General features: G+C 53.3%; 1 protein-coding gene across 2 annotated transcripts; it reads right to left on the bottom strand.

The window, feature by feature from the left end:
• Positions 1–658: 658 nt before the first annotated feature.
• ANKK1 (ankyrin repeat and kinase domain containing 1) lies at positions 659–13,250 on the bottom strand. 2 transcript variants are annotated; one of them, XM_023644834.2, is made up of 8 exons: positions 12,928–13,250; positions 7,574–7,868; positions 6,247–6,398; positions 5,935–5,984; positions 5,165–5,320; positions 4,355–4,473; positions 3,678–3,714; positions 659–2,756 (listed from the first exon to the last, which is right to left on the bottom strand). In XM_023644834.2, exons 1-8 carry the CDS (start codon positions 13,107–13,109, stop codon positions 1,450–1,452), a joined length of 2,298 nt encoding a protein of 765 aa, XP_023500602.2. In that variant the 5' UTR covers positions 13,110–13,250; the 3' UTR covers positions 659–1,449. The 2 variants fall into 2 exon arrangements, with proteins under 2 accessions (XP_023500602.2, XP_023500601.2); XM_023644833.2 differs by having other exon boundaries at positions 4,301–4,473; positions 12,928–13,208.
• Positions 13,251–13,873: the final 623 nt, after the last annotated feature.

Here is a 13,873-nt window from a genome sequence, read left to right as displayed (position 1 = left end):
CAAAACATCCTTGAGTTGGAGGGGCTGCTTTAGCAGTGCAGAGAGATAGAGAAGAGCAGGATAGGACCCCTAGTACACCTGTCCTGTCTCCACCCACAGCCCCATCCCACCCACTCCCAATAGTCAGCCAGCCTTGTCAGAGCCAGAGAGGAAGCAGAAGCTGGCTGGTCACTGAGCCAGGGCCCCAGCCCTACTCCAGCCTGCCCCACAACCAGCAGGACAGGTCAAGCCTGCAGATGAGTCGCCAGGGTGTGGTCACAGGAAGGGGCACCCTGAGCCACTGCTGGAGAGGAAAGTCCCTGCCCTGCAAGCTCCACACAGAGCCCAGATGACCACCTCACCATCACCCCCCCCTCCAATTCATCATCACCACCTCTCACCACCCCCACCCCCTCCAACTCACCATCACCACCTCTTACCACCACCAACCCCTCCAACTTCCACATATACCCTTGCCTCCTCCCCCAGTGTGAACTCACACACACATATAATACACTTCCAGTAGACCACACACACCACACCCCCACTCCCCTCATCAGCTTCCTATCCCCATGTGAACTCACACACGTATTATACACGTACACCACACCACACTACACATACCACACACACCCTATACTAACACTACTGGCCCCTACATGCAACCTGGTCTCAGAGGTCCATCTGTCTCCAAAGGGGAGACTCAGGCCCACAGCTTTATTGACTTTGGGGTTTCAAACCTGGCCAAATGACTGGACACAGCGAATGGTGGGGCAGGGAAGGCCAGGGGCTGAGTGTCCCACATAGGATCACTTGAGCGCAGTTGGAGCACACCTTTCCTTCATCCCCAAGAGACTGTGTGGGAGACCCAGGCACTGGGACAAGGGCCACGAGGAAGGTGTGGTCAGTGTGGCAGCAGAGAGCTAGCTGGGGTATTAAACGGTGAGCAGCAACTTCCTCCAAACTTTTAGCTCCTGTCCCTCGAGCAAAGCATGTGTGCCTGGCTCTCCTGGCCCAGCTCGAGATTGGGGGCCAAGTCCCACAGACATGAGCTAGGAGGGAGCACTCCCCTCTCCTCCTTGCCTTCCTTCATCTTCAGAGGGGGTTTCCTAGGGTGCAAGCGCCCCTGTGAACTCAAGGGCAAGTGGTAAAAGGTGGCAGAAGTCTTGGGAATGAAGAGGAAATTCACTTCGGGGGTCTGAGTCCAGTTACAGGAGGAGGAGGGTAGGAGTCTGCTGGAGATGCACTTGGAGGAGGAGCTGAAAGAAGCTCTCCATGCCAGGGCCCCTTCCCCAGCTACAACCTCAGTGGTGCCTTCCCATCCCTCCATCACCCAGGAGACCACGTTCCAAGTTTCCTCTGAAGGTCAAGGGGCAGGTGGCAAGTACGGGTGGGGAAGGGGCCCTCCCAGAAGTCCAGCTTCACTTCCACCAACCCCTCTTCCTTAACAGTAAGGAGACCCCAGGTTGTCTAAACATCCATCTGGGCTCCAGACTCATCACTGCCCAGAACAGCCAATAAGGGCTCCTTGCCCTCGAGGAAGGGGACGATGCCCTGCTTTTGGCTCCGGAGGTCCAGCTGCAGGGGTGTGCAGCCCATTCCATCCTGGATGTCCAGCTGGGCACCGGCTTTGACCAGCACTTTGAGGATGGCCATGTTGCCCTGGAGGGCAGCCAAGTGGGCAGGTGTCCAGCCTACCTTGTTGCGGGCATGGACATCTGCACGGTGCTCCAGAAGGTTGACGACGCTCAGGAAGGTGCCCCTCTGGACAGCCAGGTGGAGGGGTGTCCAGCCTGACTGCTCGGCAGCATTGGGGTCAGCCCCACATTGTAGCAGTGCTGACACCACCACCTCCGCCCCATGGCGGGCAGCCAGGTGCAGGGGGGTCCAGTTCATGCCTCCAGGAGCCCCCAAGTCTGCGTGGCTCTCAGCCAGCAGGCGGATGATCTCCAGGTGGCCTTTGTAGGCTGCTAGATGCAGGGGCGTCCAGCCCTGCTGGGTCGGCAGCTCGAGGCTGGCCCCATACCTGAGTAGCATCTTGCAGACAAGGTACTTGCCCCTGGCAGCTGCAATGTGCAGTGGGCTGTAGTTCCTCTGATCAAGGGCATTGGGGGCAGCCCCACTCTTCAACAGGTGTTGGATGGCCCTCACCTTGCCTCGTTCCACCGCCAGGTGCAGTGGTGTCCTCAGGTTTCTCTGCCGAGCATCCAACTCAGCCCCCTGGCCTGTCAGCAGCTTGACCAGGTTGACGTGGCCAAAGTAGGCAGCCACATGGAGGGGGGTCTTGCCCTCAGCCTCATGCAGGTTGGGGTCAGCTTGACGAGAGACCAGAAGCCGTGCCACATTCTCAAAGTTGTTCTGTGCAGCCAGGTGGAGTGGGGTCCACCCCTCATGCTCCTGGGCATCCACGTGGGCCCCGTGGTCCAGAAGCAGGCGGGCAGTGCGGTCGTCCCCATTCTGGGCTGCAAAGTGCAGTGGGGCCCAGTCGTCCTCATCGGCCAGGTTGGCATTGGCGCCGTGCTCCAGGAGCAGAGTGCAGAGGTCAGGCTGCTGGTCCTGGGTAGCGATGAGGAGAGGCGTGTAGCCGCAAGCCGTCTGGCAGTCCACGTCAACCTCATGAGCCAGCAGCAGCTTCACCTGCTCCATACTGCCCTGCGCCACCAGGAAGTGGAGGGGAGTGACCTTATTCTCATAGATACGCAGCTCTTCATCGCTTGGGACCAAGCTCCCACTGTCTGAGAGCTGCAGGACCCGCTTCAAGTAGTCTCCTGAGTTTCCTGGGAGGAAGAAGCGGTTGACAAAAGGACCTCTGACCTATCCAGAGGTCTTCTCAGCCATCCCCCTGCCTCCTGGAAGTACCATCCAAGAACACAGACTACTGGACTAAAGGCTATGTCTTTCCTGATATTACGCATCTCTGCATAGCCTCCCTTGTCCTAGAGAACTGAGTCTGGCAGTTCTTCCCGTGAGGATGAGGCAGAAAGAGGCCTGGGTGCAAATCCTGACTCCACCCCTTAGCACCACTTGACCTTGGCCAGCTCTGCCTGTTTGAGCCTCCAGGCCCTGATCCATAAAGGGGACACGAACAATGCCCACCTCTTACGGCCACTGTGAGGACAATTATGTAGGTAAGAACTTTCAGAGGGGAGTCTGGCACAAAGTAAGTAAATATAAGTTGAAAATAAGTTTGTGGTGGAGCCCTACGATCTGGACTTCTCCTGAGGCCATTAAGGACTCACTTCCTCCTGCTCCACCCAATGGTACATCAGAATTTAAAGCAATAATAATTACCCCCCCCACCACCAAATAAATAAATAAATCACTGCCCAAGCCAAACCCCCAGAGATTCTGATCTAGTCCAGGGTGAGGCTCAGGCATTGGCATTTTTTTTCCTTTCCCAAGTAATTCTAAGGCACAGCCAGGGTTGAAAACCAATGCTCCTCCTCCAGGCCAGGAAGGGAGGAGTCTGGCCTTGCAAGAACACAGACCCGAAGGGGAGGCAGAGCCAGGCCCCCAAGAGCCTGTGCATTTCTAGAACACGGAGCCGGGTGCCAGGAAAGAGATACACCGACTCCTGATTTGTCACAGGCCCGGGGAGGAGGGTGGGGGCCGGGGAGGATGGGGAATGGGGATGGTTGGATTGCACTTTCTCGTCCACTGCGAGTTCTCTGGTTCCCGCTGTGGCACTCCGGACTCACCGATGTCTGTTAGCTCCTGGTTGACCTCCACACTGACCTGGGGAGGGGGAACCAGAAGACATAGGGGCAGATCAGACGAGCCGGGCAGTTCTGGTCTGTGCTGTCCTCCACTCCTTCCCTCTCTCCAGCATTCCTTGTCACCTGTCAGGACTCACATCCCACCCTTTCCTAGGAGACCCTGCTTTTACGCCAGAGGAAAACCCTGAGCAGCGGAGACCCTGCCAGAAAGAGATGGCTCAGGGCCTTGACTGCCTCTTGGGTCCCACGTAAAGGAGGGTGGCTCTGCGGGTTCTGCTGGAAGCCCCATGCTAGCCCAGGGCTGGTTCCCATGTTAGGGAATAGAACAGGGCAGCAGAGTGACGACGTTGGTGCCCATGGTGGGAAAGCCTGGGAGAGCAGAGGTCTTCCTCTGTAGGACAGGGCTCTGCTTAATCCTACACATGTGAGAGAAGTTATGTCCTTCTCAGGGGCTCTGAGCTACGGCCACCCTTAGCCCTGAGTACAGCTTTCTGCAAATTAGGAAAAGATGTTCCCAAGTGGGCTGCCTGGCTTGGCCAGCAGAGTGTGGGCTGGCTCTCAGTCCCCATTTGCACCCTCAGCCAGGTAGCTCGTGAAGGACACACCTGTGCACGCATCCTCAGCACGTGCCAGAGACCATGCCCCACCACCGCACGCACCTCCCAGGGCTGGCACAGAGAGGGCTTGCAGGACACCTTCCTGGCCAGGGCCTCGCTCTCTGGGTCGGCCACAGTGCTCTGGAGCAGGGACAGCAGCATGTCTGTCTCGACTGTGATGTCTGCTCCACGAGGGGAGAGAGAGGAAAAGGAGCACAGGCTGGTCAGCAGTCCTTCCACATTATAGATATCCTGACATTTCCCACAACCCCCAAAATCCATTCCTGGGCCCACGTGCATCCATACTGGTACACCAGGAGGCAGGAAACCCAGGTCCCAGCCTGGGCTCAGCAGGGCCACATTGGCAAGTCACTGACCCTCCAAGGGTCAGTCCTTTCCCATAAATCAAGGGGGAGGGACCAGGCGATCGCTAAGATGCTCACACTTACACACAGCTGTGCGTTTCACAGTCTCTAAGAGGCTGGATGACCTCCAGGTCCCTCCATGCCCTGTGATCTCATGGTTTGGGAACATGTTACAGATGAGGACACCATAGCCTGAAAGGACCCGGGTGACTGGAGACCCCAGCAGCAGCAGAGCCAGGCCCAGAAGCCTTCCGACAATCAGAGTTTTCTACACTACCTCCCACAGGGGCACATAGCCCAGAGAGACTGGACTGCAGTCCTCGGCTGCCCCGGTCCCCCTTGCCATCCTCCCAGCACTGAGAGGGGGATTCTGCCCTAGTGCCATAGCAGGTGTCTCTCTGCAGAGCTCTGTGGTGTAGCTGGGCTCTAGTCATCTCCTCTCCTGGCACCTGGCACCCCGGCTCTGCCCAGCTCCCCAGTCCCTGGGCAGGTCAGACTAGACGAGAACCTGGAAAACACGGCCTCTTCTTGGGGTCCTGGTCCCAACAGCGTTTCATCAGGTCCACCATCTGCTGGGCCTCACCTGGCCACTCCTCGGAGACGGGCTGCAGGGAGGGCCGCCCGCCTGTGGCCACTCGGACGATGATGGTCATCATGCTGAAGCCTGCGAGAGGAGGCCCGGGCTGTGCGGGTGCTGTGGGGCAGGGGCAGAGGGGCTGGGCAGGAGGCAGGGGCTCTGGGGAGTCTGACAATGTGGTGCACACAGCTGGGACTCCATAAATGCATGGGGAGTAGACAGCTGGATTGCAGGTGGATTGGAGGTTCCAGTTTGAGCAGCTGAGTCTCTGGTCCAGTTCCAGCCACCTCCCAGGCCAGGACCGGACATGACCCCACCTTGCAGGCCTCTGCTGTCCAAAGGCAGCAGGCCTGATCAACAGGCCTGGGTACAGGCTTGACTGCAACATTGCAAGGTTATCCAAGTTCCCTGGCACTCTATTTCCCCGGCTCCTCAGTGGCAGGGGTCAGGTGGGAGAGGCAGGAAAGGGCCAGAGAAGCAAAGGTCCCAGAAAGCATGGGCTGGGCTGACCTTTGCCCTTCCTTTTACTGTTAGGAGAGCTCTAAAAAGTAGGGGGAGGAGGGAGGGAGGGTGCGGATGGGAATCTCTGAAGAGAAGATGGGTCCCTGACACAAACCTGCCCCTGTCCTGCTCCCACGAACCCTCAGCCCTCCCACAGCCCCTTCTAGGACCCCACCCCAGGATGCCAACACCGCTGCTACCTGAATACGGTTTCTGCTGAGTGAGGAGCTCCCAGATGACAATCCCGAAGCTGCAGAGGGGAAAAGTGCTCCCTGAGTGACTTTCTCTGATATCCATGGTCTCCCCAGCCAGGAGGGCCCCATGGACCGCACAATCCCAGGCATGGCCTCTCCAGCCAGAGTCCCCCTCCAACCTTCACCCTCCCACGTGGGCAGGGAAGGGCTGGACCTCCTCTCTGTCCCATCCTGTCCTTTGGGCCGCAGGGTCCAGGCAGGGCAGTGACAACAAGCTACCTCCCAGGCCTGCGGCATGGAGCCCTGCCTTCCTCTCACCTGTACACGTCGTACTTGGGCCCCGGGGCCTTGTTAGTCTCCACGAACATCTCAGGGGGGATGTAGCTGAGGGTGCCCCGCAGAGCCGACCGCTCAATGTACTGCATCCGGGTCGACTGTTCCATCCACTTGGACAGGCCGAAGTCTGAAATCTGCGAGGAAGCCAGAGGTGGGGATGGGAGCAATTGAGTCTCGCCTCCAGAAAACTGCCTTAGTTTCTCACCCTCCCGCTGTCCGCCTCTCCAGTCTAGGGCAGCAGTTAGGAGCACGGCAGCTCTACCACGCAGCACCTGGCCGATCTTCGATAAGTTACCTCTCAGAGCCTCAGTTTCCTCATCTATAAAATGGAAATAATATGAATACTTAACTCATAGTACTAGTATGAGGATTCAAGGAAGAAATATGCAAAAAGCACTTAGTAAGTGCTGGCACATAATAAGTTCATGGTAGGTGTTGCCATTATTCAGAGGCACCGTGGATAAAGTTGCCGTCTTTGGTGAGCTTCTGTTCATCCCACTTCCACAGGCACTGAAGTGCTCACACCATGAATATTTATCCCCTCTTTGTTTCCATCCATTGCTTCATTCAAATGCCAATTGACCATCCACTGAGTGCCAACTAGATTGGGCAGCGAGGACCAGGCAGCAGATAAGAAAGATGAGATCTCCTCTGCCCATTGTTCTCATAAGAGCTTATTAAAATAGGGGGTACAGTCACTAATGAAATAGTTTCACAAATGACTATACCTATAATTGGGGTTAGCAATATGAAGAGACAGAGGTACAATGAGAGTATACAACAGGGGCCTGTTGGGGTGGATCACAGAAAACCTCACTGAGGAGGTGATGTTTAAGCCAAGAGCTGAAAGACGAGTGGGCCTTTGCCAGACAAAAGAGAAGTGGGGGAACACTGTTACAGACAGAGCAAACAGAATGTGCAAAGGTCCTGGGGCAGAAAAGAGTGTGAAATGTTTTAGGAACTGAAAAAATGGTCATCGTGATCTTTTTTAGGATTCATCTCATTTACACACATCTATTTATACGCAAAGCAAAGGATGAGAGGGATAGGGATTATTCTACCCACATTAGAAATGGAAGACCAAGGCCAAAGAGGGTTATTGCAGGCATACTGATCCCTGCTTCATGCATCAAATTTCACTGCTCATCCATCTCTGTTTTAGGTGTGATCTCTGCCTTCAGTATGCCTCCATGAAGGGAGCTGCTTAAAACTCTTGATGGACCAAAGAGTCAGGCAGGTAGATAATCCTGCTCACCTGGAGGAGACTTGGGAGGGAAAAGGAGGCAGAAGGGTTGCCCAGGGCCCTGACCTTGACGTGCATGTTGCTGTCCAGGAGGATATTGCCTGGCTTGAGGTCCAGGTGCAGCAGAGGCGGCTGAATGCTGTGGAGGAAGTTCATGGCCAGGCTGGTCTCATGGATGATGCGGAACTTGAGCTGCCAGCAGAGGCAGTGGGTGGACAGCATCTTCTCCAGGGAGCCATTGGCCATGAACTCCATCACAATGCCCAGGGGCTTCCTGCACACCCCATAGATGGACACGATATGCTGAAACTTGATTTTCTCCATTTTGGCTGCTTCTTCAATGAGGCAATTCACGTCGGAGCTATGGAGAGTGGGGAGCGAGAGACAGAAGGAGGTGACCCATTAATTACAGAGCAATTAGCAGAACACACAAACTTGGCTTGATGCCAGGCTGTGGGGACCCAGAGAAGCCTCTGGAGTTTGCAAGATGGTGGAGGAGGGGAGAGAGACATGAAAGGATGCCCAGCAGGATGTGCAGATTGAGGTCCAGATGGCCAGAAACAATAAGACAGGAAGGAAAGGAGTCTGCAGATTTAGGAGCAAGACCATTCTACAGAGGTGGCCACAAAAAGCCTGCCATTTATTCTGTGCACTTGTTTAGATGCTTATCTCCTCCAGGAGATTGCAAGCCCCTGGAGGACCAATATCATTGCCTCATGCTTCTGTTTTAAAACATCATTTATTGCCATTTTGATTATGAAAGTAATACAGATACCACATAGAAAATCTAGGGGATACAGAGAGCTAGAAAGAGGAAAATTAAATCCTCAGTAACCCAACCTTCCAGAGTTGGCCTCTGTTAGTATTTTAGTATATTCTCCTACGATACATTTTCAAGGTCCCTCTGGTATTTTCCCCCTCCTTTCACTCCTCTCCTCCTCTCTCTCTCTCCATCACACAGTGTGGGCTGTTTTGTGATCTGCGTTATTGTAGCTGAGTGCTTCTCTACATCATCATTCTTCTGAAGCAAGCTCTATGCGGCTGCATGCTATCCCATTCTATGGATGGAGTGTCATCACTCATCATGGTACTCCCCACGGCCGATTGCCATGCACAGCACAATACGTCTTTGTTGAATTGAACAGAAGTCAAGTCTTAAGGGAAGGCCTTATAAAATAAGCATTTGCAAACCCTCCTGCTCTTTTCATTGTATGAGCCCACAGAACAGTAAATATGCAAATTGTTAGAGATTGTTTGGGGATCGCACGGATGAGGATTAAGGAGAAATGACATTTTTAAAAGCACAGTATTTGCAAAGCTGTGTTGGCACTGCAGTCAGAAGCTGCTGGAAATGTGCTCACAGGGCCACCCTGGGAAGCCAGCCAGAGCCTCCTGACCTCCAGGAAAAACCACCTGCTCTCGCTTGCATCTGGACAGGCGGGCCCATCCAGGTTTCTCCTCTTCTCGCCTCTACTTCTCTACTGTTTCAGAGACCTCCCCTCCACCTCCGTGATATTTCTATCTGTCTCCTCTTGTCCTTTAGAGTTCGCAGGAGCATCTGTCATGAAGTGGAAAAAGCATGGGATATGGCGTCACATTGCCCTGATTTCAAATCTCACCGCTTACTCTCTGCATGACCGAGGAATAAACTCTCTGGGCCTCAGTTTCTTAACTATAAAATGGGAACAATAGTGACTTGCACCATTCCCCTTGACACCCTGACTTCTTGAAAGCGTTTGCTGTACCTATAGTCTCTCTCTTTTCCTCATCTCGCACCACCTGCTTTCATCTAGTGTCTGGTCTCAATACTTCACTGAACAGCTGTGGGGGAGGTCACCAATGACACATGGCTGTAGCCTATGCACAGTTTTCAGGTCAGATTTCTCATTCTTTTTTTCAAAATATTCACTTGCCTCAGTCGTGTGCCAACATTCTCCAGGATTTCTCCCTCTCTTTCTGGTCACTTCCTCTCTGTCCCCTTTGCAGGCTCCTATTCTGTTACTTGACTGCTAGGCTCAGCGCTAGGCCCTCTCCTTTCCTGCTGTTGCTAGATGCTCTGTCTGTAGGCAATCTCAACATCTCCAACTGGGTGTTCAATACTTCCCGAGTCTAAAGCTGAACACTCGATGCTCACCCTAAACCCGCTCCTCCCTCAGCCTTCCTCATCTTCCATCCCTCTAGTCCCCGAAGATCTTGATGTCATTCTTGACTCCTCTCTTCCTCCCCCTCAGCACCTCCTGTCAGCTCTACCTGCAAAATATAGCAAGAAGCTCATCACCTCTCACCACCTCTACCCACTGGCATCTTGGCCCAGTCTCCTAATTGGCCTCTCTGCTTCTCTCTCTTCCTCTCCACCATCTATTCTTAACTCAGCAGCCAGAGTGATGCTTCTAAAACGTAAGTCGGAGCACATCCCTGCTCTGCCCAGGACCCTCCAGTGGCTCTCTTCTCATTCACAGTAAGAGCCAAAGTTTTGACAATGGCCTACGCAGCCTTGCAGGATCTGCCCTGGGCATAGCTTGCTGGTCTCATCTACTAACCCCTCCCTTCCAGCTCTGTTCCTACCATATTGGCCTCTTGCTCTTTCTCCACCATGTCAAGTATGTTCCTGCCTCAGGAACTTTGCACTTGCTGTTCCCTCTGCCTACAACACTCCTCCCTAAGAGAGCCACATGGCTTGCTCCTTCTTCGCTTCAAATCTCTACTCAAATGCTAAACCTTTCAAATCTAAAATAGCAACCTTACCCCAACTCTAGCAACTCTTATCCCCCCATATACAGATGGCCCACAAATTAATATTTCTAGATTCTAATTTTTCTGGGAAGATCAGACTACTCAACTGTCCTTGGGTATTTTAATCAAGAAAATGTCAGGTGGTGGGAAGTGTTACAGATAAAAATATTTACCTATTTATTTATTTACCTTCTATCTGCCTCCATTAGATGAGAAGCTCCACGTGGACAGGGACTTTGTTTTGGTCTCTTAGTGCTGAATAATACCATCCACGCCCTGGCTTCAATTACTGCCTATCACAAGTGACTCACATATTTTAATTTGCTTAGCTCACATCTTCACTCTGAAGTCTACTTGACAAAATCCTTGGCTGTTTAAAGGCACCTTAAACTCAACATGTACAAAACTGAACTCGTGCTCTTCCTCTCCAAACCCGGGCCTCTTTGCATGTTCCATTTATTATTTGTCAATGACGCCATTTAACAAATATTTATGGAGCACCCACTATGTACCAGCCACTGGGGATAGAGCAGAGGACAAACGGACCAGACTCTGCTCTCACAGAACAGACATTCTAGTGGATCCTTTCTTCCTTTGGGCAAGCGAGACAATGAGTTCCCCTTGACACTCATCTCCCTTATCGTGCCCCCACAGACAATACAGCACCAAGGAAAGTGGATTTTTACCTCCTAAACACTGTGTAATTTATTCCTTTCCCTCTCTCACCAGTACATCAGTCTAGACTCTGATCATTTCTTGCCTGAATGATGACAACAATTTCCTACCTGGACCAGCATCCACTCTACCTTTCCAACCCATTATCCACACTGCAAATCTGATCAATTCCTCCCTGTCACCCCTCCCCCCGCCTGGTTATAAACCCTTCAGTGGCTCTCCACTGCTCCCTCTCTCAACTCCAGTCACAACAGCCTTTTTTCCATCCTTTACTTCCTATGCCCCTCCTGCCATGGGTCCTTTGCACATTCTGTTGCCTCTTCCTGGAAGGCTTTCTCCTCTTCATCTACTTAACTCATACTCATCCTTCACATTTTAGCTCAAGTGTAACTTCCTCAGGGAAGCTTTTTCATATCTCAGTCAAATACTATTAATAAGTTCTCACAGAACCACAAATCTCTCCTTTCTTACACTTCTTACAGTAACACACTTACATTTATGTGTGGGATTATATGATTAATGTCTTTCTCCCCCAGGCTGTAAGCTCCAGGAGAACGGGGCCATGTCTGTTGCATCCATCATTATATCTCAGGGTCTAGTGCAGTCTGACACACAGTAGGAGAGCAATAAGCTCATCAAATAGATGAATGAATGAGGAGATGGAAGGAAGCTCCAGGGAAGTAGACATGTGACAGTCTTAGTATAGTACTCCATGCATGGCAGGACTCAATTACCATTAAATTCCTTAGCCCTTTCCACACAGGGAACTCCCAGGACTTGGGAAGGGAAGTGGTGGGAGTTACTGTCAATGTCTGACAATGTAGTCTTGTCAATGCCATCTGTCTCCTTTTGTTCTTTGCTTCAAAGGCTGTATATGATTTGGACAAATCTTAGAATAACCTGACTCTACTCCAAAGCCAATGGGAGGATGCTGAGGGAGGAAGGTGAGTGAGTCTGGAGCTCATTCATTTTGCCCCTATTCATTAAGCAGGTGGGGTCTGGGAATTAGAGAAGAGACTGGCTTGAGTGTTTGGGAGCTAAGGCTATTTTAGGAGCTGGCATGGTGACCACACAGAACATGACAAAGAATATCCAAATTAGATGCCACCCCAGGCTCTCCAGTGGATGCCCCAGGGGTCTTGGGAGGAGGACATGGTTATCATGATGAGGCTCATATCCCAAGTGTCTCCTTCATGGTTGCACAGGGGGTAAGTGCATAGTCGGTATCAGCGTATTTGGTGGGAATGAGACTGGAGCCCATCCCAACAGGAAGGCAGAGACAGGTGGAAACGCTGGGAAAGAGGCAGTAAGAGAGAAAAGGAGGCATGCCGAGGAGTGGCCATAGAGCATAGGATGAGAGTTGGGGAGGAGCCAGAGACAAAAACAAGAACAGAGACTGTAGTATTCCAAGTTTGACCTTCCAGCAGGACCTCTGTGAGAACCAGTAAGTGGCCTGGGCAGGTTCTCAGGCCAGCGGGTTGGGCCATCTCCATCCCCCAAGCCTCCTCCAGCCTGAGCTGGCTGGGCAGGGGCCACACCAGAGGCCATGTGGAGGGAGAACCTGGTTCTCCACAGATCGCTGAGCATCACTGAGCGAAGTCCCCAGCCTCCCAGCAAGCCCTTGCCTGCCCTGAGAGTTTGGGAGTGGGTAGGAGAGTGGCAGAGGGCCATCAAGAGCAATCATCACCACCCTCACCCCCAGAAGGAAGGAGGCCAGACCAGTTTGGGAGGTCAGATGGGACAAAGGCATCTTTGGAGGGTACTTCCTGTTCTCCTTTTACCTTTGTGGATTCCAAAAACAGGTATGGTGTGCCAAGTGCATTTCAGGTGTGGAAACGAACTGACATGGCTGTGCCTGGTGAGCTCAGGCCACTGGGTGGAGTTCAGAAACACTGAGGGGAAAATCTTCACCTTCAACCTCCGCCTGCCCCCCCCCCGCCCCCCCCCCACGGGGAGCTACCTGGGCCTCAGTTTCTCCTCTGTGAAAGGAGAGGGGCGGGGTGGGCGGGTACCTGGTGGTGTCCGGCAGGAGGCAGGGGGAGCACTTGATGGCATACTCGGTCCGCCAGCGCTTGTGCCGCACCTGGAACACCTGGCCAAAGCCGCCGCTGGCCACTCGGCGCCAGTCGCCGTCGAAGTCGTCGCGGGTGAAGACCGTGAGGCTGCCCAGCCGCTGTTTCACGTCCGCAGCCATGAGGTCTGCGCGGCCGCCCGGCCCCTCCGGACCCCGCGCACTCCCGCGCCTGGGCTGCAGGCTCGGAGCAGCCGCCGCTTCCTGCTGCTCAGGTCCCGGGAGGGTGGGGATGGGGAGGCGAGCCGGCCCTCCCTCCTTCCTCGTGAGGAGGAGCCGATCCTGCCCTGCAAGGGAGGGGAAAACCCAATCCTGAGCCCTGAGGCCCCAAGCAGCCATGGGGGGCCCGAGCCTGGGAAGAGGGGATGTCCCATTGAATCACCCCCAAGAGACCCCTCCCCGCCTCAGCATCCTTCCTCAGTCTCATCCTTTGAGTGTGAGGTCCCAGAGGCAAAGAACTCTTAGATGCCTCATTAACAAGTGGAATGATGCTTAGGGATTTAGGAAAGAGCAAGGTCAACCTAGAGGCTGCTGATTTCTTTCCAATGGTATGGGTAAGGAAGTTCCTAATTCCTGCCTGGCTAGGAAGTCTGCAGCCATTGGGTAGAGAAGAGAGAGCCGGAAAGGAAAGCTCTGCCTTCAACTGCCGGCTCATATCTATGAATGGGAATGGGCATGAATGAATGGGAATGAACAGGTGGGTATAGTCCACGTATGACCCAAACCCACCATATATGTTCCAGCAAAGGAATTTTGCCCCAAGATGCTGAGTCCTTTCTATTGACCTTCATAAATGTATTTTATTTTGGCAGATTGGGTTGGAAATTCTCTGGACTTGGAATTATTATAAGAATGTTGCGTGTGTGTGATTGTTTTGAAGGAGCCTA

Source organism: Equus caballus, chromosome 7 (assembly GCF_041296265.1).
Source record: "Equus caballus isolate H_3958 breed thoroughbred chromosome 7, TB-T2T, whole genome shotgun sequence".
Lineage (NCBI taxonomy): Eukaryota > Metazoa > Chordata > Mammalia > Perissodactyla > Equidae > Equus > Equus caballus.
The sequence above is the reverse complement of the archived record's forward strand: the minus strand, read 5'-3'. Positions and strand labels throughout refer to the sequence as shown.